This window comes from Sipha flava, unplaced genomic scaffold, assembly GCF_003268045.1.
Source record: "Sipha flava isolate LNK unplaced genomic scaffold, YSA_version1 202_pilon_pilon, whole genome shotgun sequence".
Classification (NCBI taxonomy): Eukaryota; Metazoa; Arthropoda; class Insecta; order Hemiptera; family Aphididae; genus Sipha; species Sipha flava.
In genome coordinates this window covers 92,266-120,247 of record NW_020272797.1, presented here as the reverse complement: position 1 = coordinate 120,247, position 27,982 = coordinate 92,266, and the positions used below count along the sequence as shown (strand labels likewise).

General features: G+C 25.6%; 3 protein-coding genes across 4 annotated transcripts; all 3 read right to left on the bottom strand.

The window, feature by feature from the left end:
- Positions 1–180: 180 nt before the first annotated feature.
- On the bottom strand, positions 181–10,154 carry LOC112682362 (UTP--glucose-1-phosphate uridylyltransferase). 2 transcript variants are annotated; one of them, XM_025552935.1, is made up of 8 exons: positions 9,979–10,154; positions 2,568–2,810; positions 1,662–1,844; positions 1,392–1,597; positions 1,251–1,326; positions 765–1,185; positions 423–694; positions 181–367 (listed from the first exon to the last, which is right to left on the bottom strand). In XM_025552935.1, exons 1-8 carry the CDS (start codon positions 10,012–10,014, stop codon positions 260–262), a joined length of 1,545 nt encoding a protein of 514 aa, XP_025408720.1. In that variant the 5' UTR covers positions 10,015–10,154; the 3' UTR covers positions 181–259. The 2 variants fall into 2 exon arrangements, with proteins under 2 accessions (XP_025408720.1, XP_025408719.1); XM_025552934.1 differs by lacking the exon at positions 9,979–10,154 and adding an exon at positions 3,688–3,847.
- A 5,327-nt stretch (positions 10,155–15,481) lies between these two features.
- On the bottom strand, positions 15,482–16,817 carry LOC112682291 (general transcription factor II-I repeat domain-containing protein 2A-like). The gene is made up of 3 exons (XM_025552833.1): positions 16,725–16,817; positions 16,264–16,667; positions 15,482–16,112 (listed from the first exon to the last, which is right to left on the bottom strand). Exons 1-3 carry the CDS (start codon positions 16,815–16,817, stop codon positions 15,482–15,484), a joined length of 1,128 nt encoding a protein of 375 aa, XP_025408618.1.
- Positions 16,818–25,646: 8,829 nt separating this feature from the next.
- Positions 25,647–27,506, bottom strand: LOC112682325 (ATP synthase subunit b, mitochondrial). The gene is made up of 5 exons (XM_025552873.1): positions 27,316–27,506; positions 26,972–27,232; positions 26,330–26,493; positions 26,063–26,251; positions 25,647–25,972 (listed from the first exon to the last, which is right to left on the bottom strand). The coding sequence occupies exons 1-5, from the start codon at positions 27,341–27,343 to the stop codon at positions 25,796–25,798; spliced, it is 819 nt and encodes a 272-aa protein (XP_025408658.1). The 5' UTR covers positions 27,344–27,506; the 3' UTR covers positions 25,647–25,795.
- Positions 27,507–27,982: the final 476 nt, after the last annotated feature.

The window sequence follows — 27,982 nt, the reverse complement described above, 5'->3', positions numbered from 1 at the left end:
GTAAGCAATATAAAACAAAAACAACACGTTATCTTGATAATAACTATAAATATTAACACTTATACAAAATAAAATTTTGTTCTTAAAATATTTTTTTAGTATATTAATATAATTCTACCCCATTTTGCATTACAACAATAATTCACTAACATAATTTTGAAAATAAATAAAAACAATAAATACCTAAAATAATATTTTTATAATTAAAAATCATATACATGCATCTACAAACAATAAGTAGTAAAATTGTGGTATTTCTTCAATGGTCTAATATTCTGAGATTTCCTGACACAATTTTGTTTTCTAGTGTTGCATTTGATGGAATATCTATCCTATCTCCATGGTTTGCAATTATTATAACAGTGCCCTAAATATAATACATAATTAGGACTTTTTAGACAACTTACAATAATAAAACTCACTTTTAATGAAACATTACGACCAAATGTTACATCGCCTGATACTGTCAAATGATCCAATTCTAGTATGTCAGGGATGGTGGCAAACCGAGACAAAAAGTCTTTAACTTTAGCAAAATCTTTATCACCAAGTTTTACTAATGGAGTTGTTGGAAACATTCTTAAAGGACTCATAGACAGTGATCCATTTCGCATGTGATATAAATTGCTCATCACCAATAAAAGATCTGAAGTTTTCTTTACTGGCAAGAAACGACTACGAGGTACATTTATACCTATTTTAAAATATAAAAAAGAAATTGTCAAAATTAAATATTATAGTATAAAATTATAGAATATATGTACCAAGACCGCCATTAAATGATTTCATAGCTGCACCAACAGCTGTTTCAAGCTGAATTATATTTAAATTGTTATCTAAAGTCTTATTGTTGACAATTATTTCCAAATTCATTGATCCTTCATTCAAAACTTTTTCTATAGCGTTGAGCTTTATCCAGAGATTGTTTGTATTGAAAAACTTAAATTTCTTAACAGACTTAAACTCCTCCAGGTGTTCTTTGGGAACTTGTGCAATTTCTAACAACCGCAATTTATTCTCATATTGAATCAATGTACCACCTTTAACATCAGCTTTTGTTTTATTGGTAACTTCCATTACAAATTCTGGGGAATTAGTTTCAGGACCCAACAACATGTTGAGAATATTTAAATCAACAGTTGCACCTAAATTATCTATGTTTGAAATAAAACAATAATCTCGACCCTAAAGAAAATTATCAATTCTAATAAAATTATTATAATAAATTATGTAATAAAATAAAAACATACTGTATCAATAAATTTTTGCAATAATCCTGAATTCTTAAAGCTATCATAAAAATCTCCATGACCAGGTGGGTACCATCTAAAATGTAAAATATAACTAAAGTTAGATTAAATCAAAATTTAAGTTTGTATTTTTAAACTAACGCTTCAATGTTGCCTTCAATATCACAATTTTGTGCAATTGGTAACAACGACTCTTTAGAAACTCGTGGAAAACAGCTTTGGTTAAAAGTGTATATCTCTACTTGAAGTCCTTTGTACTTTCGAATAATTTGTTCAGTATCTTTGTCAGTATTAAATGAGTTCATTAGAACCAATGGCACATTTACACTATATTTTTTATTTAAATGCTGTTTGAAAACAAACAAGTTAATAATTTTATAACACAAATAATATTTTTACTATCATATTTACTTCAATTTGTTGTACTGTTAAGTCGAGGAAAGTAAGATCATTTCTAACTTGTATTACTGATTTTGGACCACGACACCCCATAGATGTACCAAGACCTCCATTAAGCTTAACCACCACCAATTTTTCAAGTTTTTTATGAATAGCATCAGGACTTGGTTTGGATAGTGTATCATAATCTCTGATCTAGATTACAACAAGTATACAATATTTAAGATAAAGTAATAGGTTATTTAATATTTAAGCATATGTTTGTACTTTTTCAAAAAATTTAAACAAAAAACTTCCCAATTATATACACATATATATATCATACAAATTATATCATATGTATTTAGTATAATATTTTAGTTTTTCAAAATATTTATAGTTTTTTTTTTTTCAATTTTTTTTTTTTTTTTTAATAATTATTAATTAAGCTATTTTAACATATTACCATTACCTACAAGTGTTAAAATAATCTCATGAATTGATGTTATTCCAGAGCAAATTAAAAGCTATAAATTGTGGTATAATGGTTTATAACTAATAATAAATATAGCAAAGTAATCAATGAAATTGTAAATCTTATAATCTATAAACAGTAAATGGCAAAATAATAAAATGAGATCGTTTTATCTTAAAATAATTCAAAATATTTTTAAATATATATGCATAACTTATTGATTAAATATTTCAAAATTTATAATACAAAAGTAATATAAGATATATTTGAACTATAAAAAAAATTTATGAATTAAAATAGTTTATAATAAAATAAATCCTCTAGAAGACTCTGTTATAGGTAAATTAAAAAAACTTATCAAAAAATAACTTTAGATAATCATACAAAAAATTATCAGTAGGTCAAAGTAAGGTTAATATAATATGATAAAAATATTAAAAATCTATTACATTATATATACTTACAGCATCAGCCGGTAATTTTTCGATTTTATCCCAATCAACTGATGGGCCAGATTCTTCCAAAAATCGCTGGAATAAACGTGAAAATGCTGTAAATTGAGATTTGGCTAACTCTTTTTTATCCTCAGGTGTAGTCTTAAGTAAGGACACAATTTCTTTTTCTAATTGCACCAATGAATCACGTTGAGTAAGTTCCTTGAATTCTTTCAAGTCTGTGCTAGAAGGAACACGAGTATGTCCTTTTGGCTAAAATATAAATTTAAATTAGAAAGTACTATGTTACATAAATAATTATTGAAATAAATCAAGTAATATTATAATAATTATGTAATGACTACTATAAAATATTAATTATCATAATTTCTTAAAAAATATATTTATAGTTAAAACTTATGTAGCAAAACTATAGATTCATTATAATATATTGAAAACATGCACATTTAAAACCTAACATAAAATAAAAACCAACAAATAACAATTAAAAAATAAAACTTAATTTGTCAACCTCTTCTCACAGTTTATTTTTTTTTAAAGATAATTTTCAAAAATCAAAAATACAACCCTAGAACCCATCACTACACCTTAAAAATGCTTATGATTGATATTTATTAATAATTTTCACCTACGTATTAAAATATTTATTTTTCATTTTTCATTAAAATAATTTACATTAAATAGGAATGAAAAATATAATTTGAAATTAATAGTTATTGGAATTATTATTATTAGTATATTGAAAGATTTCCCCACAATTAGATAATCAATTTTTTAGTAGGTATTTAGTTTCAATAAACAACTTTTAATTTTGCACTTTAATTTGTTTAATTTTCAAAAAATCAATAGGTACATATTAAGAATATTATTAATATTTGTTGAGTGTCATCTAAAAATATAAAAATAATTTTAGAACATTTTAATATTGACTAAGAATAACCAATGATACATATAACTATAATGTATCGGATGAACTGAAAATAAAAAGCTATGATACTTTTATCACATTTCCTATAGTTTACAACTCGTAAATAGGTTTTGTAACAAATTTAATTTTTATTTTTATCTACCAAAAAAACCATACATACAATAATTATACACATGTGCAAAAATATATAATAGGAATTACCTTAGATACATTAGTGGAAATATTAATTCCCGAGTATCCCATATTCGTTTCCTCGACCATATTTCCTAATAGAATTTTACAAAACGTATTTCACTTTACTAATACAACGACCAACGAACATCCGTCACAATGAACATAACATAAACTGGCCTTCCCTCACTCATAAAACCAGTTTTTATACAACTAACACATATAGTATTTCTACGGCCTTTATCTAATCTACAAAACACAATTGTACTGTGTAGTTGAAAGCTCAATATTCATAAGTTTTTCCTTTCCGTAATTTTTAAACGATAATACGGTCATTAAATGTATATGCTTTCTTTACTACTAATTTACCGATTTATTCAATCTACTACTACTAATTCATTGCTAACGATAAATTACATAAATAAAATTATGCTTTTTCATAAAATTACACATATAATAACACTTGCTGTAGCATAGATTTTGATTTTAATTAGGTTTAGGCTCAATGAAAATAGAATAAAAATAGCTGTCTACGTTTTAAGAATACAATGAACTTAAATTTGAACAAAAAAAAATATTATTAATTCAAAAGCAGTTATTAAAAATAATTGTTTATAATATTTACCTGTTTCGTATTAAAATATTTAAAATCATACGAACCAAATTCAAATTGTTTTTTTAACTCCGTCATTATTTTGGTTATGGTAAAGGTTATTTTGTATTTCAACAACAAAAAATTAAAAACGTTTTAAATCAATAATCAACAAACAACAAAGATTACTTCGAAATTAAGTTTATTTAATTAAATTATTTATAAATGAATTGCTACGATACGTAATTCCTATTTTAATAACTTAATAGTTCATAGTTTAAAATATTATATAAGGAAAAAAATTATTTAAATTAAAATAATCAAACTAAACATTTTTTATTTGTCCTCATATTTATTATGTATATGTTCTTAGATATATTAAAATTAATTAATAAGTATTATATACATAAATATATATTGTATTAATATGATAAATTTAAAATACTTCAACAGCCGTTTACAAAACAATGTATATGAATTAATAACATACCTACATTGATTTTTTTTTCATAGATTAACAAATTCAAACTATTATAACAAAATTATAATACATAATTATCTGCGAAATCCAAATCAAAACATCTAAAAATAATTTCAAAGCCTTGATAAAAAAAAAAAAAAAATACGGAAATACGAAAATAAAAAAATTGTAATAACCCCTTGTAAGAAATTACGTATTATTGTTGGTTTTTAATTTATTAAATTGACATATTTAATATTCAAGGTTAAATTACCTGTTTTTTCAACGACTAACTGTTTATATATTATGGTTTGTAAACATAAGTAGGTAACAAATTATATTAGTTAACTACTACAACTGACAGATAATCTCTTTAAACTTCAATAAATTAACTATATAAACTAATTAAATGCAATAGTGTTTTTTAAATTATTAACATAAAAGAGTATATTTTATTGACTATTATAGAATTTTATTTGTTTAACATAGCAAATTATAAAACTTCAATATTTTTTAAGCTAATTAACATTTATAAATTAATATTATATAATATATTTTAGTATGATATGTCATTATAATTAATAAATAAATTATTAAAATCTAAGATATTAATTGGTTCTTATAAATTATGTTAGGTAGAACCAGTGTTTGTAATAATATAATTTTGAGAATAAATGGTATTTGTGGTCTTCAAAAAAACTTATATTAATATTGCATAAAACTACAAATTAACATTATTGCACAACTTTTAATCAGAATAGTATTAAGAATGTGACGAGAAAAAAATCACTAATGCCTAAACTTGAGTAATCCGTTCATAATTTTTCATTTATATTTATGAATTATATTTATATTAATATTTATATTTATATTTAATCAGAATATATTCTGATTTTGTTATATTCTAAATTTTAATCTCTTTCAAAACCATTGCTCTATAACATAGAATCTATACCACTGATCAGTGCCTATATTTTGTACCATGTTTGGTATTATACTGTACTTTCATAGTCTAAAGGTCATAAATTCCTAAATATGTCAGAAAAAAACCTATTGAAAAACATATGTAGATAATTTTTGTGATTTTAACAATAACATAATTAGAATGTTTATTTTGTCAGGAAGTAAATACACAAAAATTACGTTTTATAATCTTTTCATTAAGATATTATAATTAATAATAAAATATATTATTTATATATTAAATATATAATATATATTTTTATCATGTCAGGTACAATATAGAATTGTATAACATAATAATATATAATATAACAAAATAATTATATAACAATGTATAATTAAATTTATGCGTGACTAACACTTAAAATTTAAATATACAAAGTTATTTCTACAAAATAAAAAACATGATTTTGTTGTATCAATTATTGAAAGTAATTTGGAAATAAAATAAAATTTAGCATTTTAATAAATTTAATAATTAAAATAATCAGAAACTTTATCATTACGAATATTTTTAGAAAAATATATTAATTCTTAAGGAAATACCCTAACAGGAGAATAGGAGAAGATAATACTTCAATTTAAATATTTTAAAACTTAAGATAACTTAGTTGTTAATTTAATAACTGATCAATTATTTAAAGATAGTTAATCCAGAGAATGTAATATGTTTGAACAAATTTAACTAATGAAATAATTACAATGAATGGTTTTAATAGTATATGTAGCAGCGTATTTTAAATAATTTTTGTGGAGGATTTTTTTTAAAAATAAGTGATTTTATAGTATTATAAAAATACATATACCTAAAGTATGAATTAATTTAATTCTAATTTTAATTCTGTTATTCTATTATTATAAATACAAATGTAGAATTATTAAAACTACAGAATAAAAATTAATGTTCTCTTTCTCTGTACCCACGTAGCAAGTCATTTATGACTTAGAACCCATTTTTTCTTCTGGAGGGGTTGAGACCAGGATTAAAAATATATCATCGCTCACGTTCATGTTTTATTTGAAAAAAAGAGACTGACGTTAGCTTGTTATACACAAAATATGAATGTGAACGCATAAACATACATTCATGAATGATGTTCTTTCCAAATACTGAATATATATAATATACGTATATAATTATTGTTGAAATGGGATAATTCTAAAAAATTAATACAAAATTGTTTATATATTATTTACTTATAAATAAAATATAATCATTAAATACAACTCAAATCAAATTTTATTTTATCAAATAAAAAATAATTGATGTTGTTTGTTTTCATATTTAATTATTATTATTATTCAAATTTTTAGTATAATTTTTATTGTATATTATTATTATTTGAATTCAATTTGTAACTTATTATGGGTTGAACATTATTTTAATAATGTTAATTATTTTAATAATATTATAATTTTATGTTTATTTAAATGTACTGTTGAAATAAAGTAAAAAATTAAAATGTATTCAAGTATAAATATGCTAAAATATAAAATTATTATTTGTTATCTTATCTTATAAGATAATTATTATTTTAAAAATAATAGTTTACTAAATAATTTACTAGCTTTATTGTCACTTAAAACTATTCAAAAATAAAATGAAAAAATACAACAATAAAACATCTTATTATAAATTGAAATCTTCAATTTTTTTTTAATTTTTTAAGAAAGCTCCAAGCTATAACTAATATAGCTCAACAATTACAGATACAAAAAAACAAAAGATTAATTAAAGCATAAATAAACTATATAATAAAACCAGCATCCAAAATAAAATCAACAATAATTTTAATGGTGAGAGTGCAATTAATGTTGAGAATGGATTGGAAATTAAAAGTATTGAGAGATCTAATAGAGTCAATTTGAACTAGGGGTTTGGACTAAAGAGTAGGGCACATAAATAAAATGTGGAGAAGATCGCTGATGCATTTATTACAATGAAGTCTACAAAGTGGGAAATCTTTTAGATCAAGTTTAAAAGAGTGACTGGGTAATAGAGATTGTCCTACCCATAGTCAATTTAATTAAACGATATATGGTTTATGTAAGTCTAGATTATTAAACCCAGTATACCTATGAATTTTGGGTGTAATCTCTATATATCTTGCAGCTAAATTTTTAGAATAGTCAATTTTAATAATAATAAATTTCATGGATAAATTTAGAGACAAATATCAATAGTATCATAACTCATTAACTATTATGATTCGACTAACTATCATATGCAGACAGGGTCGGCGAGAACTTTTGAGGGCCCCTGGGCTCCCTTTACTTGTACTTGTTTGACTATGATATACATACTACTTGTGCATATTTAAGTTCAATAAAAATATTGTATAAAAGGCTCGGACGTAAGGTCACCGGGGCTCTTACCCTTCCTGCCCTATCCTCTCGTCGGTCCTGTATGAAGAATAATAAAGAGATTTAGGAGATAGGTTTCTTTAGTCAACACCAAATAACAATAGAAAATTTAAATCCATTGACATTATTAGTTACTTATTAACTAATTACTATAAAACTGAAATGGTTAAAATATATAAAGTTATTTTATATTTTTATTTTTTTAAAAATACAACCAAGTTCCTTTTAATTTGAATCCCAGTTAAAAAATTAACTAATTTACATAAAATACATATATAATATGTAAAATAATATAAGTTTAAATAAAAAAAAAAATGATTTATATTCCAGATACCTAAGGCTAATTAAAGACTAGAATTATATGTATATGTAAACCTTTATTAATATATTAATTGAGATATATATACAGATATACTCAATACAATTCTGAATTTATACATACAACTTACACACATATAAACCCAATTTAATAAATAAAATCCATAAATACATTTTACATGTTAATGCATTATCATCATATATTTATATATATATATTTGTAATTAAAAGAAAATAGTATAATATTAAAATGAATAAGAAGTATGTCACTAAGGATATGAGTTTCAATTGATACTTGTGCATGCGATGATAGTCTGACATTTTAATGAATTGTTATAAATTAATTAAAATAGATATATAATCATATTGTACAGTTGTACATAATGTAAGTAGTTAAATATCTTTTATATTTTTCAATTTACTTTAGAGATGTTATGTTATTAGAATTATTAGATACTACTGTGAGCTAATACAATAATAAAGAAATATATAAGAACATTTAAAATTGTAAAATCATAAGGAATATTAAGAAATAAATAATAAAAATCTTGTTCCATCTTTAAAATTAAATCTAAAAAATTAAACTAACATTGATTAAAAAATAATATATCAAATTTGATATTAAACCATTATAATAAAATATAATACATTTTGTAACATACAAAAATATTAAGATTTATTTAAGGTCAACTTAAATTAATTTAATAAAATTAAACTTAATATTAATAAATATTTATAACTTTCCAAGTTTAAAAAGTTTATTCTTCTAGAATTTCATAACAATACAGTTTAAGTCGTTAATTTATTAAACAAATAAATATTTACTCAATACTCTTTTAGTTAATTCAAAATTTATTAAAATAAATTAGAAAATACAAGAATAGTAAAATATTATAGAAATATTTATGAAGGTCAAAACCATATTAATACTCATGTGAAATGTTAATCTAATTATTTTTATTTAAAATATTTTAAAAAAAAATAGATATGATTGGTGCTAAATTTTAAAAGGACATTGAATTAGATAAAATATTTTTTGATAATTTTAATAAAAACACATTTTAAAGTTCAAAGAGCCAATAAAACACCTTGGCTAATTTATATGTCAATGCATTTCCTCAAAATTATGTAAAGGACTTTAAATATGAAATATATGAATTAAAATATTAAATTAACTTAAATTATTTGTTATTAAATAAGCAATTGAAAGTAAAAACAACTGTTAATAACATTAGACTTTGTATTTTACATCTGATCATCTTTAACCTGCTATTCATCTACAACAAGAAAAATAATTATATTTGTTATATCAACATCTAATGGGTTCAATGTTTTTACCTAAGAATAAATAGACATACTTATTAGACGATATCAAATAATACATATTAATCTTATTTCTATAAGTAGTATATACAATTAAGTAAGTATGACGTTCCTACTTCAATCACACAATAAAAACAAATATAGTTTTATAATTATCATTCAAGTACATAAATTATTTTAATTCATTAAATTAGAGTAATCGATATGGAACATTTTAAAAATGATTTCCTCATTAGTTCTTAATAATATTTTAAATATTAATTGAATGCAATTTTTAATATTTTTAATATAAAAATATTACCTGATTTTTATCCACAGACAATAAGTTTGAAAACATTGTTCTACTTAATGATATACTAATATGTAAATAAATATTTGATTAATGATGTTCGACACTCAAATTGTATATAACAGAGTTTGAGACGAAATTACCTATAAGGTCAACATTTTAAAAGAATTATTGGTTCTACGTTAAATCTCAAAATAATAGTGCATTGATAGGGTGGTAATAATGTTACTTGTTATCGGTTATTGCTTATCTGTATGGAGAATAAACGTTATCTCAACAGGCAACAATTGCAAATAAACAAATTATCCAAAAGATTTTAAATATCATCTGTGATTATGCTTACAGTAGAAGTTGTAGAGGTTGTCTGGAATGAATAATTATATTGAATAAATAATTAGTTTAACTACTAAGTGTTCAAATAATTATAAATACAATTTACTGAATTATACAAACAATACGCAATAAGAAAGTAATAAGTAGGTAGATAAAACGATTCAATGCATAACAAGGTCACTTCCCTTAGTCATTAATATGTTATTTATGACTAGATCAGGCAAGTCTTTTTGCTCTTTTTGTCTTGACAAATTGTAACTGATTTATCAGTTTTAACATAAATTAAATATTTGATTTATAATTACAATGACGGTGAAAAAGCGCAATATACCAATTTAAAATGGGAGACATAATTGGTCTTGAAAAAAGACTGTCACAAAACATTTATAATTATTACACAGTGGTTGCCAACGGTTGTACATTATAAGCTTGGAATGAAAAATATTCAGCACCATTACCAAATACTTATAAATATAGCTATAATCTGATCATCTGAACAAATTACGTATAATGCTCAAATTTATGATGAACCGAAAATAAGTTTTGGGTCCTGTGCTCTTATGTAAGCAAAGGCATAACTTGGAAAATTATGAGGGGGGACAAAAATATAATTACATAAGTATATAACGAAAAGGGTGTCCGAGGCTAATTGCCGCTTTACTACCTACATATTATTATATAAAATTATTCGTTTTCTAACATTATATGTTAGATAAGCGAACATTTAAAATTAAGATTTAAAAAAAAAATTTATAGTAATAGGTATAACCAGCTGTTTTGTACTTATTTTAAAACAAGGTATGTTAAAGGGCGTAGGTAAATTGAGTCTTAAACGAATTTATCTTTTTTCGAAATAGGTAAACTGAGTCCCACGTTTAAAATTTAAAGAGGTAAACTGAGTCCCACGTTTAAAATTTAAAGAGGTAAACTGAGTCTTATAACAGTTAAAGTGGCAAAATGAGTCTTGTCTAAAATATTTATTGTATTAAATTTATTTAAATGTATTTAAATTATAAATATAATCATTGATATAGTTATAAATTCACCGAATACGATAGGTAAGTGTATCTTATCGCTACATCGTTAAATATTATTGTATTTCGCTCCGTATTATTATGCAACATTTTTATAAATATCCAACTATCTACAACAACGCTGGATGTGATATGTGATATGTGATAACTGATAAATATAAGTTTAATGTAGGTATGCAGTATACAATTGTGTTAATATAATTAAAAGTGTGTTAATTAAATAAAAACAATATTTCACCATATTTCAAATTACTGCTTTAATTTTTATATGAATAGGACTCAATTTACCAAACCCGATATCAGAGAGGGCACTGCCCCTTCTAATGTATTAGAGGGGGAAATTACGCCCCCCTCAGTCTACGCTTATTTGTGTAGGTGTAGTAATTACAGATGAATCTATATTTAGATTTAAAATTGTGGTTTGATTAATTAAGGATACATAATCGAATTTAACCGAAATTCAGTATTTATCTAATTAGACCCTGAATAATGTAACTATTAAAATCTGCAGTGATAGTATTTGTGAAACGCAAAGATGTGTAGAAGGATTAAATCCAATAATTTTTAAAAACATGTACATTCACATGATATAAAATCAAATGTAGGTATAATTACAGTATTGAATTTAATGATCGCAATGAAAATTAATTATTTCAAATAAAGTTTTTTTTTAGCATTTGGTCCTTTTACCAATTATGATGATTTATTTTAAATTTAACAACTTCACTAGGTATCATGTTTCTTTAATATAAACGTTGAAAACTCAAAATCTATAAATGTATACCTACATTTTTTTTTATTAATGTGTTGTTATTAAGTAAAATAATTACTAAGTTATCTACCCTGAATGTTAAAATTTGTTCATTGAATACAAGTATATAAGTATATTACATAATTTTTTTATTACGTAGGTAATAATATTTATTGTGTTTCTAAGTATATATGATTTATATAATAGATACTAAATTAACATTATTTTATTACATCGACCTTCGTTCAAGCTCATAATCGAGATTTAAATGCGATAATTCTTCAATTATTCATATATTTTGAATTTGTGGAAATAAATATTTATAATCTAGAACACTATTTTACCGTTAGTACATATCAATTATAGAAACCTGCACTAAGTTTAGTATGCATTTCATTTTATAGGTCAGTTATAATTTTTGATTCTATAGGTTTTTAACCTGCTAAAGTATACCCATCATAGGCGTAACTAATGGGGTTCGAGGTAGGGAGGCTTATTACCCCTAAATACTTTCATAACCCTCCTAGATTAAAAATACTTAATCAAATAACTTTGTGTTTAAAATTAAATATAAAATCTAACTACCTATGTCTATAATTTAAATGCTCAAAGTAACTATTAAGTTTGAAAATTTTTGTTATTTAGAGTATTATGTCTCTCACTTTACTTGGGAATATCCAAAATCATTATTTGGTTCTCAAAATTGTACTTTTTCATCTTCTTGTTCAGAGGTGGATTTCCCATTAGGCACTGTAGGCAGCTACCTAGGGCGGTAAAATTTGGAGGCGGCAAATTCTGTAATATTTTATTAAAAACATCGAACGTATGAAAAAATATTGGAAAATTAATTAGTTAATATTTATGAAAAATAATTGGTATAATAATGTGTGGATTTTATTAATATTTTGTCGTCAGAATTTCGAGGAAAAATAAATACCCACACTGCTACACTGTATTACTAATTCGATTGTACTCATATATTATTAATCCTATGTTGTTATTATGAAAATCTGTTTTTATTAAAATTTAGTGGACATCCATTGACATTTTTTCAAAGTAGACTAATTAATAAGAGCCTAAAAAATAGTCTAAAAATTCAATGTAGTTACCTATGTTTATATATTTAATACCTATTTAGATTATGTATTTTGGAAGGTGTAATATAACTTCTTCATATATTATAAGGGAGACAAATTGTTGATGCCTATAGCCTATATATAAAAAAGATCCGCCTCTGTTCTTCTTAAAATATGAGCTGAACCTATAGTAGGAAGTAGAGACAAATGTTGGCTGTGTGTAAAATAGTAAATAGGAGTGTAGGGACTAGATCTTGTAGGTCAGTGATATCTTAGTATTTATAGCTCCTTAAAATGTAAGCTTTAGTTGTGATATCATAGATACCTATTACTCGGACGAACAGTCTCACACCGTTATGCTACAAAATAGATTAGTGGTAAAATACCATATTAGTTAAATAATAGATAGTTTATTTAATATTGATTCCAACCAATTTGACCTTTAAAATAATTATATAAACTAAAAAACTTTAATATAGGTGTAATACATAATAATAAATGTAAATGTACAATTAACTCAATGATACTCTACCTAGGACTTAAATATCTATACGACTATACTTCTATAACTACTAAAACTACATTTTACTACATACTTATTTTTTTGAGGTCTTATCTAATCAACAAACAATTTGTGAGATAAGATTGTAGCTATAATGCAGTCAGTTGCAATTCTAAGTACCTCTCAGACTTCATTACATTACTCACTCATTTTTTTTCATTTTCTTTAATTACGCAAACTCATAGAATAAAAAATAATAATATTGGTATTACAATATCAATACTCTTAGACGATAGCATTATTTCAATATTACTACTAGTCATTAGTAGAACTGCAAAATGTCCTAATGTAATTATTCAAGTCCTCGTCGATCATACATATAATAAATTGTTTTATAATTTCAAGAAAATAGGTTTAAATCTTTGACTGGCTGTTGACCAGTGGCGGCGCGTGATCAATTTTATAGGGTAGACAACAAGACAACCAAAGATATAGTGTTATATAAAATTTATTTAAAAATTAGATCATCATAAAAAAAAGTAAATTACATAAAATAACTAGATTTAAATATAATTTAAATTGATTCGCCGATTTTGTTTTGTTGCGAACACATCTGTTTATAAATGTTGGATCTTTTGATAATTCACCTAATTTTTTTTTTCAATAGCTAAAGTAGACAAAAATGAAAGACTATCATTTGTCATTGAATTTATTAAAAAAGATTTGATATGTTTTAAAGTTCTCATGGATCTTTCACTTGAGGCTGTTGTTGCAGGAATAGTTAATACTAATTGAATACATTTCGTGACTTCTTGATATACTTCTTTAAGCTCATCTAAAATAATATTCATAATTATAATTTATTTAAAAAATTAGTAAAAATATTTAAAAAATGTTTCAGGTTCTTACTTTTAAATATATAATCAATAAATTCCAAAAAAGCGAAATATTTCAATGAATCTACATATATTATGTAAAGCTCATTTTTTAGACGATCTTTATCAAAAATATCTGGATAGTATTTAAAAAGTTGTCTTAATTTTTCTTCTGGAAAATTAACTTTATATGGTGCAAAAATTTTTTCATTTATTATTTCAACAAACTCTAGTTTTTCAAAATCTTTAAATCTAATATTTATTTGAACAATTAATGAATCAATAATTCCAAATATAAGTCGACGTAAATTAGCTTGTTCCTCATTTTTATACTTTAAATCTGTGTAAATGTTTAATCCGGCACTGTTTAAATATATTTATTAAATAAATATTAAATTAAATTTAGAATTTGTATTTTTATTTATTCACTCGAATGAGCAACAGGAACATTTTAATTATAATTATAGTTTGATTCAATACCAAAAAATTACTGTTAATAACTATTGTAATAGTCACAATAGTCATACATATATCACACATATACTGCACAAAAGTTTACTATAATACGTAGGTACTATAATTTGAAATTAATTTTCATTTGGTAGTAAAATGTTATAAAAGAATACATTATTTAATTAACAATAATAAATATTATTAAAAAAGCAGTATAAATTAAACATGGTTTATACCAGGGGTGTGCAACTTGCATGGCCTCAAAGGCCAAAACTTAAACCTCTGATCTGATTGCGGGCCATATACTAATTTTATTAAAGTAACAATAAAATAATGAGAGGTATAAAAATAATTAAAACAAAAAAGTAGTATTATTTCTTTTATTGCTCAACATCTACATTTCTTATATATACAGAAAATGTAGACTCTACATTGTAGAGGTAGTTTTTTCTAAAACTAAGACAAACATTGTAATAATAATGAAAATATATCTAATGTGAAGATTGTGGTCGATCGGCTTCATCCACCAATGAAGAAATGTCCACTGTCAATTCAGTTGTAGACAGTCTCATGAGATGACGTAAGGTAGAATCGGTAAGGTTGCTTCTGTTGGGGTTATTAATGTATTTCATGTAGGAAAAGGCACTTTCACATATATATGTGCTTCCGAACATTGATGTCATTTTCAGTCCAAAATCTCGCAGGTTTGGGAATTTCTCCTTAGACCGCAATTTAAAAAATTCATATCCCTTTTCTTGTCGGGTGATTAAAAACATGTCAGCTTGAAGGTCACATAACTCAAGTTGTAAGTCAGGTGGTTGATCTTCAATGGATGCTCCAAGAGGATTATTATAAAGCAGTACACTGCTTTTGAGACTTTCAATATCTTTAAATCGTCTATTGAATTCATTAATAACTTGTTGAATTTGTGAACTGCAGCATGAGAAGTCAATATTTTTCTCACTGTTGAGTTCTTCTGCTAGTTTCAAGCAGCTAGGAAAGTGTGTTAGGTTGTTCTTTTCCAAAGCATGTTTAAACACGTTTAGCTTATTCCAGAATCCGTTTATTATTCCAACCAAATCTGAAACCGTTTGGTTTCTTCCTTGAAGACTCAAGTTTAAACTGTTAAGGTGATTAGTCAGATCTGTTATAAAAGCTGTCTTAAGAATTCTGGATCCTGAAACTTATCTTCCAGTTCAGTTGTATCGGATGAAACGTATTTATTAAGAAATGCAGGGATTTCCTTTCTTATGGAAAAAATCGTTCCATGTACTTTCCTGCACTCAGCCACCTTACATGGTTGTACATTAGCAAGTCTCCATACTCAGCCTCTGTTTTCACTAAAAACTGCCTAAGTTGCCTGTGTAAAAGGGATCGATTTCCACCTCTAATCATATTTATAATTTTAATCACGGTCTGAAAAACTTGATCCTGCTTGACTGATTTTCCACATAAAGCTCCCTGATGTATAATGCAATGTATTGTCGGACAAGTAACACTATTCTCTCGAAGCAGACCCACTAATCCAGTTTTTTTACCAGTCATTGATGGGGCCCCGTCTGTTGCTATGGCTGAACATTTATTAAAGCCTCCAATTCTGTCAATCGTTTTCTTCAAAGCCTCATAGACGTATTTTCCTTTTGTTGTTCCATAAAGAGGACAAATATCAAATAGCTCCTATTTACTAGTAAAATCCTCAAAAGTAGTGCGCACGAATATCAACAGCTGACTTACATCTGATTTATCAGTGCTTTCATCCAGACAAAGTGAGAAATACGAACTTTTTTTAACCAGGCTAAGCATAGAGTTTTCTATTTGCTCACCCATAGCAACAACCCTTCTTTGTATGGTTTGATGTGAAAGTTGCACGGATTAAAATTTCTCTGCCATTTTGGAATCTTCAAAAGCTTTGGCCATTTCAACGGCACATATTTTAATTAAATTGGCATCAGTGAAAGGTTTTTTTGCCTTTGCCAGCTCAAGCGACACGGCATAAGATGCATGCAAAGAATGCGATTGAGAGCGCAATATTTTACTAAATATACCAGTTTGCTGTTTAAGCTTTTTCTTCAAATCTACAACTAGCGCACGCCGACTTTCATTTGTATACGTAGCATACTTATTTTCATGCATTATTGTGTAGTATCTTCTCACATTATATTCTTTAGGCACAGAAACAACATTCATGCACATTAAACACTGCAGCTTTCCATTATTGTTAGTATTCAAGTAATCACTATCCCAACTTTCTTTATAACTCCTGTTCTCACTGTTAATTTTACGTTTTACACTCATAATTGTATTGAAGTTTAAGGAATCAAGACAAAAAATTAAATAATTAACTAAGATATGTAACAGACAATTCGTCGAAGCACACTGGCGCGTGGCGATTAACGGCGCGACGGACAATTGACAGTTTATTATGACTGATTAAAAATAGAACACATATAATTCAGTGAAAACCCGCACACTGATAAATAATAGTCAACACAAAACACTTTTGCTCTTTAGTCATTTCTAGTAATGACTAATCGTGTTTTAATATAATTGATAATTATTAAACTGTTTTTGTATAATATATTTTATACCTATAAGTATATACTCGTATATGTATACCTATAAATATATTTTATTATGCATTTTGTGTTTTTCTTTTTTTCATCTTTTTTTACAATGGTAGCATTTAAAGAAAATAAATGATTTCCGTAAAACCTTACGCGGGCCACAGTTAATAGCATCGCGGGCCGTCAGTTGGACAACCCTGGTTTATACACTATTGGTATATTATATAATGTATAAACTTTGTGTATTGAAAATAAAGGGAAATTAAATTACACTACCTATATACTATTTACTATTAAACCATTGAGTATGTAGAAATTTTAATGTGGGGGGGTTGTCCGGACCCGAAAACCTCCCTTAGATACGCCCCTGTAATGAACTGTAAATTATTTTTAAATTTGTATTAAAGAAAAATTAGTTTGGCCCCTTTCCTACCATGGCCACAACTCAAATACGCTCTTGGCCGCGATTCATGCACTTAAATTAATTAAATAACGAGTGGCTATGAATACTGAATTGGGCTTTTTGTCAGGTATGGAACCAAAGTATCCATACTTAGTGAAAAATCAAATCAAACACAAGCGTAATTTTAGAAACAAAGGTGTTAAAAAAGAACAACACAAAAATCGGTTCTAAGTGGATCCGGCATTAGATTAAAAAAAATAAAACCACAAGTATTAAGGATTTACCTGATTTAAATATTACCAAAAATTTTACTTGTCAATGTTGAGCCTTAATTAAAGAAAAAAAATTGAGTCCCCCTCCTAGAAGTAAGTCTATGTACGACCCTGAGTCGAACCAGAGTAATATTACCTGGACTAACCCAAGCAATAATCTAAAAAATGTCGAGCTGAATTTTTTTTTATTTCTTATCATACTTTGTATAATAAGTGGAATATAGTTATTTAATTACTAAATATTTATTACAAACAAGTTTTTCAGACAATTCATCAACAAATCCAGCCTTCTTTTAATACTTGGCATTTCAATATTTAATAACTAATAACCAATTTACTTTTAAATAATTAACCGGTACGATCAATTATACGTACATTAAATTGATACTATTTTATATTTGAATTAATCAATTGCAAAAATATTTAAATTGACATTTCCAATGTGGCTAAAATACATTTTAACAACACGTGTTACTTTAAAATAGTAAATGTTATTTATGATACAGAAAATAAATATAATGATTCAATGTCACTAAAACAATGCAAACCTTTAGTATAGATAAAATAATTAATCCTTACCTCTTGTCAAAATCTTAAGCCCAAATGGTCTAATTATAACAATTCATTAAAACAATATATAACCTTTAGTATAGATAAAATATTTAATCCTTACCTCTTATTAAAATCGTAGTCCCAAATAGTCTCATTATCACAACAAAATTTATATGTAAATTTACCCAACATGAAAAGTATAAACTAATTTTATGTATATGTATGTATACATCATATATGTATGATTGAAAAACATTTATTGTCAATTTTTGGATTACTACAAACTCACTAAGTATTACAATAATTGTACTAAACTCAAAAAAAAGTAAAATAATATATTATTAAATGCCTATTATTTTTTAAATGACTCAGCGTTGAAAATATATCATAATTTACTTTATTTTTTTTTATTATTTGTGAATTATTTTTGATTTTATAAGAAATCATATTAACATAATTAATAGGCATATGCATACACAGACCTGTCTTTCAAGGGGTTCCTACAATTATTTTTTTCAATCATTTTTTCTGGGCCTTATATTTAATATTTAATAAATTATTATGTATAAATAATTAAAATATCAGTAAGAAATTGTATACAGTATTTTATAATTTCTATGTTCTAACTATATTTTTACCAGTAATAGTAATAGGTATGTACATTTAAGATTTAATTAAGAATTAGTAAAAGAGAATCAAAAAAAAAAAATAAAGTAATAACAATTAGAGTAGAAGGTCTCGTGGGCGTCCACGCTTGAGACGGCGTACAGGAGGGGTACACTTAGATTGTAATATTCGCTCTGCTAGCAGAATGTAAGTGGTTGAAAAAGTTGATTTTTTATTTTTTTATATAATACATTATAGAGGGTAGCTGGAAGTCCATATGCAGTGCAACATTACGTACAAACCATGGGGCGTTTGATATTGTTTTAAGAACTTTAGATTGAAATACTTGTATTTTGTGTATGTAATTCTAAGCACAATAACCCCAAACAGGGACTGCATATAAAAGTAGTGGTCGTAAAATTTGTTTATATAACAACAGAGAAAATTTCCAGCTTAAAGATGATTGTCGGTTTATCAACGGATAAAGTATCTTTAGTCTCTGGTAGCCTTATTGTAATAAATAATTAAATAGACATAGGTTTAATTTTTCATTTAATATTGTGGTATATTAATCCCAATGAATGTGTTTTTCTTTAATCTCATATATTATTCTCAAGTAGATTCAATTTTTAATGATCTGTATTTCTTTCTTAATCAATTGTAGATGTTATATTATTATATAAATCGAGATTAAGTTTTAAGATAAATATTAATACCTAATTAATATTAATTAATATTAAATTTTTGCACGAAAATTTATTAAATATAATTTTATTTTTTCTATTACAAAACATTTATTTTTACCAAATAATTTATACTTTTAATTAGGAACAACGTCAGTAAACATGCGGCTCCTTTACTCTTAGACTTAAACTGTGGGGCATCATTTAAGCAATTCGGAAGGTGCCCGGCCACACCCAGCAGCCCCTGTGCGCATGCATATGTCATAGCATTTTAACTATTTCAACCACCTAGGGCGTATTTGTGTTGAGGCCATGGGGGGGGGGGGAACTAATTTTTCTTCTATACAAATTTAAAAATAATTTACAGTTCATTAGCTACAGCTCATGTTCCTGTTGCACATTCAAGTAAATAAATAAAAATACAAGTACCAAATTGAATTAAATATTTATATAATAAATATATTTAAAACCTACTGCATATAAAATAAGTATTAATAATAACAACACAAATAGTTCCTATATTGAAATTGTACCTTCAGTCTAAATTCTAATTATGGGCACTATCGAAGAGTATTAGTAATAGTAAGCATAAAATATCGAATATTAAGGTCGAATATTATTTTGTATGACCGAATATATCGAATTAAAAATCAAAATGTTTACGTTTTTTGTTAATTGTTATTCTTATCAGTAATCGGTTATCACATTAGTGATTAGGTATCTTAAAATAAAATTAACATTATTTAAGCCAAGCTAATTTCAAATGTTACTGAATAATTAAGAAGTCGTAAACTATCAAATAATTGAATAATTTGAAATTATCGAATAGTCCGTAGTTTCGAATAATTTGAACTGTTAAATAATTCGAATGTGCTGGACTATAAAATAGTTCGATAGTACTATTCGATAGTGCCCATCACTACTGAATCCTGTATAAAAATAACAACAAATAATCATAGTAATAATAGTATCTATTAATTGTTTTTTAAAAACTTTAAAAAAAACAATTAAGATAGGTATTAATTTAACAAATATCTAAGTAGAAAACATAAGGTTGGTAAGTAGTCAAATAACGAATTCCAAATTTCTTTTTTTCATTTTGGCAAATTTGTTGATTATTTCATCAATGGATACAATAATATCTTTATGCACATGCAGCAAAGCTTATCCTGTTAGTCTATGCTGGCTTATTCTTGATCCATGTTAGGTTCCATGTTTTCAATCTACAAAAATATATTTTTGACCAATATTTTCAAGTTAAAGAATATGGAAACAAATATTGTCAGTTATTATGATTATTATTTGGGTTAGGGACTTCTAGCTCTATAAAATACACAAATATGCATGCCTTTGTCCACAAAAAAATGATTAAATACCTATGCACAACAAAAAGTACCAGATATTATGTTTAAAAAAAAAAAAAATAGACGAGTAAAATTATTAAGGACTTATATAACTCTAATAAATATAAAAATATACAATATGCATAAATGCACCAAAAAATGACCAACTAGTAAATATGTGGTAAAAAAAGTGTTACTTTAAATTACTTTATATTATCTGATAAATATCTCAGTTATGGTGTAAATGTCTATAACCGTAGCAATATTCGTGGAAGATAATACCATTATTCGTTCCACAACCAAAAATGTTATGATATATGAAGATAAACAAAAACTGAAATCCGTGATCAAATTGACTTATTATTGAATTTATTATCATATTATAGTGATAGAGTATTATTATTTATTATATTTTTTAAATAAATCGATGTATTGTATTAAAAATAAAATACATAAAATACGACCCATGGGGGGGGGCAAATGTTCCCTTCACCCCCTCAAATACGCCCAAGACCGCAGATGATCAGTAAACACTGCTAATCATAAATGTTGACCTGGTGATGGGAAAAATTGGCCTCTTTAATTGCTTACACACCCTTAAAAAAGACTGAAATGGCGCCCCTGAGTATCGTTCTGGCTCATGGTTGAGCTTCCGTCAAAAATTTACAATGAGGTCCTAAACATTATAATATTGGAGGAGATTCAATAAATAACTTCTAAAAATGTTTTTTCTTGCTATGCTCGAACTCTACTACAAATTTTAATTTATTTTTATCCTTATATTTTTTCAAAATCAATATTATCGAATTAGCATTGTGTTTGTGAATGTGATCGTTAACAACACTTATCTTAATTTTTCAAAGTACCTATTTTTATTTGTTCGATTTTAATCAAGAGAACAAAAATTTAGGTATAAACATGTATAATCTATAGCGGTTGTACCTAGTTTTATTTATTCACGTCAACAATATTTCAAGATTAAGATGAGAATAACATAATTTTAATTTAATTCAAGAAAATAATTACTAGGATTTTTCATATTAGAGTGGTCGCTTTGAGCCCAGATGCGGATTTAAGAAAGGTCATAGGCGTGGGCAGACTTCAACTTCCGGTTGAGCCTGAATATAATAAGTTCCCCAATACTTAGACAGTACCCCTAATTTTTTTTAACACTTCAGCATAGTAGATTCTGTTGTAAATTAAAAACAACGTAGTATTTATACCTATACATAGAATCAAGTATTATATTGCTAATTTTTAGACATATATTTTTGAAGTTAAAAGTAAAACTTTATATTCTTTAAAATCAAATGATATAAATACAAGTAATTTATTTCCACGAAACTTAAAATACATATATATATATATAGGCATTTTATTATGGTTAGTTTAAATTTTACTATGTACCCAAGAAAATTCCGGTCAAGCCGGGGCTCGCCCCGTGCACTTGCCTATGGGAAAGGTTTAGGAGTCAGCTAATCCACAATTATTGTTTGTTGATAAAATTGGCCTCTTGAAGACTTCTTATATTTTTTATGTGTGCTGACTTTTTAGTTGAAATTAAAACTAAACTGGTAAATGACCCATTTTCTACCTACCTCTACAAATTATGCCACTGATTTCATTTTTTGTAAAATAAAATATATCTATGCCAGACCTCATGTAAGATTCCATAAAATACGTGAAATGTCTACAATGACAATTATAAATAATCTAAAAAAACAAATACTAGGTATATGATCATATTGTTTTTTTGTTACAAGGAATATATTTATAATCCACTTTTAGCTCTAATAAGTGATCTCTTAAAATACCTTGACCCACAATTCTCTGACTTTGCATCTACCCCTGGTTGAGCCCCTATTTTAAGAATAAATCACAGGGCGATTGCCAGGTACAACGGGTGAGCCAACCGACACTGTTAAAATGAATGTTAAAGAAACGGTGTCAGTCATCGAAGAATGTAACTAACTTTTTATTCTCTTAATGACTGAAAAAGATCTCTCACACGTTGCTGTATTTATTAGTAATATATTAATGCAACTTTCATAATTTTATACAAACTGGGAAGTATATTTTCATTTAAAACAGAAATAAAATTTTCTAATTTTCAATTATCTTTTTTTTAATAATTATTTATATTTATCATTTAAAGATTACAGTGTACACTGTGTTTAATGTAAGTATTTTATGTTCAATTTAGTAAATAATATTTTGGAAAATAAATGTTATTAAATATAATATGGAATATAAACATTCAGCCTTTAGTTCTTAAATCTGCATCATGCAATTTATAACGAGCGGCCATTCATATCTTGAGATGTGGTTATCTATAGTTTTATCAGAAGTTATAAACATGTATGGGATTAATTTAATTAATTTAATTTATTCGGGCGCAGCGAGAACATTTTTTCAGGATTAATTATCATACTTTATAAGTGAGTAGACCCATAAATATATTAATAATTAATACACCACTGAGTCTTCCACATCAGAAGTATTTACAGTATCATCATAGGCGTGCGCATGGAGGGGGGGAGGGGGCTGCGGACTCTGGATTTTTCTTTAATAAATGTACATCTATACTAGACAAGATAGCGTCAACATTTTTACATTTTACATGAATAAAGTTAAGCCAGGTTTAATCTCACAGTATAGAATTGATATCTGTGAATAAATGTAATAAAGTTATTAGTTATTAATCAGACTAATTAGAACTTGCATGTAATATAAAAATTTAAAATGTAATTGATACATTCAAAAACCTTACTCCCGTGGACAGAAAGATAGAGTTGTAAATAGTATAATATGTAAATAAGGATTTCTTAGATATAAATTGTATGAGTTTAAATAGTATTTATTTTTATATTTGCATATTGAATTAAATAAATAATTTATAAAATTTAAAATATTTAATTATACTAGTAGTCTTAAGTACAAGAATCTTTGGTTCAATTTTTTTAAGGCCCCTCCCCTGTGGACAAAGTCTGCGCACACCTATGAGTATCATAATAACTATTTGTTAATCCAATCATATAATCAATAGGAATTTGTTTTCTTTTTTTTTTAAGTAGTTCCATGCATTTCTAAACCAATATCATGGTTGTCAGAAAATGTTGTTATGTCTTTCAAAAGCATATTAAATTTATCATTATTTTCTCGTTTATTTTGTAGTTTTTATAACAGAATTTATGGCACCCATAGATTTTCCAAATGAAGCATTTTTTCTCTGAAATACTTTGTTTATTTTATTATAATATATATTGTAATTAGATAGCGCTTTAACTCATATAAGTAGATTAAAAAATAATTTATATGTATGTTACAATGCTATATAAAAACACTAATAATGATGGTAATGGAAATATTAAATTGAAATAGATATAAGAATTTTACAGAAATGTCATATTACGAGGAGGCTTGTTCACTTATCGGGGGGAATTATGATCCTTGTGTCTATCCATAAGTCCATCTATGTTATATCAGCAAACAACAATGATACTACATCTTCATCGCAATTAAAACACATTGTTTAATTGTATGTTTGAAATTATGTCCATTTAAAACAAACAATTGAATTAAGATATTTATATACTTCCTTTTTATTTTTTAGGAATTATTCTTAAAAGCAACAAACATACAATTTATTTATAAAATATAGTTAAAATAAAATTATAGTTTATATGAATATTTAGTTGTATTTATTATTAAAATTAATAGAATTTGAAAGAATTTTATTTATCCCTAGGTTGAAAAAAACAATAATATTTATGTTAAATATGAAACTTATTATTCAGTAAACCAATTGCGACATTACTAATTTTCAATGAAACTTTGGTTAATACTTGTAATATTATTCAAATAGCTGCTGTATTTATATTATTAGTTACTTTAAAATCGGATATAACAATATTTTTAAGTAATTGTTAAAAAATAAAAATAAAATACATTTTATAACCAACATTTAATTTTCACCAATCTGAATTTATTTATGTTGAAATATATAAGTAGATATCAATCTAGTGTTTTTAACTTATAGTATTATTTAAAATATACAGTTGAATAAAACAATAAGCTGGACAAATGATAAAATAAGTATTTTAACAGAATTCTGGTACTAAAATATTTATTATTAAAAATGAAGAAAATGTAATTTTTGAAATCATTAAACTGACATTACATAGTTTAAAATATACATTTGCAGTATGTAATAATAATTAATCAATGTACAAATAATAAGAGTATTTTTTTTTATTTCAGAAAATTTTTTGTGAAATCTATCATTTTAAACGCATTTAAAAGAATGTAAATATGTTATGAGATTAATTATTATGCCTTTTAACAATATTGATTCTATAAAATGGAACTGACAGAAATAACAATTAAGCTTTAGCAGCTAATGCTTGTAAATCTACCATACACTTTTTGAAACTCTGCTTTTCTTGATCACTTGTAAGAGACTTCATAACATTTTCAATAATCCAGTTAACCATATGTCTCTGTTGTACAGTGCGCGTCAAGTTGGCTAATTCCAACTGATAATCCAAGCGCCTTTTTACCTTTAAAATATATATATATATATAAACTGTGTCAAAAATGAAACACAAATATATCACACGACATATATAATACTTCAGTAATCATAATACCTGATTGTATACTTGAAGAGCTCGTTCACGATAAATAGTTTCCAATTGTATAGATATATTCTCTCGTTTAGCTTGCATTATATGTTTTTGAGCTTCAGTTCTCCATATTTCTTTTTTCTGTTTTTCAATAATTTCTTTTAAATAGTCAACCTCACTTGCACGACTCGAATTACAATCTGCTTCATAACTCTATTTACAATCAAATATACATATTAATTATTAATATAAATAATGTAATAAGTACAATAAATTACATAAATTACATACATCAATTTCTTTATCCAGATATTCAGCTACAGATTTTCCAAATTTCTTCCATCCAAGATAAAACATCCCAATTGTAGCTAACACATAAGGAAACTCGTGGTCAACAACCCATATTTCTTTACTTAATACATAGGTAGTAATACCAGCAGCAAAAACATATGGACCTAGATTAAAAACATTTAGCATAAATCTGTTCTTTTGAAATAATTAGCATTTTTAGAACTTGTACAACAACCTTAGAATGATAGTATAACCAAAATTTGTCTCATCAACATTGTTCTAAGGTTATATATATATAATTATTTATGTTGTATGTGAAAATTTACACACTATCTTTTATAAATTATGTCCTTAAATTGAATATGAGTTAAAATAACTAACATAGTCATATTGTATTGCATTAACACCACTATTTTTATAGTATATTTGTTTACTAATTTTATCAAATGTATATACAGCAATAGAAATAAGTAGACAACAGTGCGTATTGAAAGCTTCCAACAGAAACTTAAGTCTGTTTGAGCAACAATTTTAACTTTACTATCATTCTAATCTGGCTCTATATGCAAGTTCAAAATATAAAAATGCAATTTTCAAGACTTAAGTATTATAAAATTAAGCTAAATATAATAAGATTTATACCTGTGACTCCGGTCTTTTTGTAAAATATTTCAAACCACTCTTCTGGTACAAATAAATACCTAGTTTTAGCTGGCTCTTCCAACCTTACCATTCTAGGAAAATTCACTAAATCTCGTTCAGGTCCATCAAATGGATTCGGTTGAGTTTGGCCATTGGGTTTTGGGAATCCTGGTACAATGATTGATTCATTAGAGGTAGTAACTGCTGGCTTGGTTTGTGTAAAGCGTACACTGGCACAAAATGGTGCTACTCGGAAAAGTTCTTTAAAATCACATTTTAATCAATATAATATATAATATAATATATAATATATAATATAAATTTGTCATAGTATAACAGTTTACCTGAACGTAAGGCCAATCTGGATAACATTGTCAAATTATTGTTTTTGGACAATGCTTTGATTGTAGTAAAAAATGGTCGGCAAATATAATAGCAATTGCAATAACGATGATGTTTAATGGATTACGGGTGAAATTCAACACAGAGAGGTCAACAATGATATGAGAGAAAAACCACTTACAGCTGATTAAAGTTAAAACATTGCTTGTAGAATGAAATATTATTAATTCATAATACATTTCTGCATCTTACTTTCTTCCATGGTTCATTGTTATCTTTTAGGTTATTATCTAGGCGTTGATTGTGTTTAAAACCGGGTTCAAACATTGAACTATATGATATGTTATCATATAGTTCAATGGATTCACACCATAGAGTATTACTCTATGGTTCACACTACACCGTGCCATATCGTATCTTCTAAAATAATTATCTCTGATTGGCTGAACCATATTGTTACATCAAGGTATACCGTTTAACCGTATATCATGAGTTACCTATAACATACCATGAAGTTGATTTTATCCAAATTTTGAATGTGTGGTTACCGATTTTAATTATAATAATTCAATATTCTATGATAAAATTATTCATAACAGAGGGCTCGGAAGGTATTGAATTTGAATGATTTTATTGTGTTATTCAATTTATTGCTAAGTAACCTTGAAA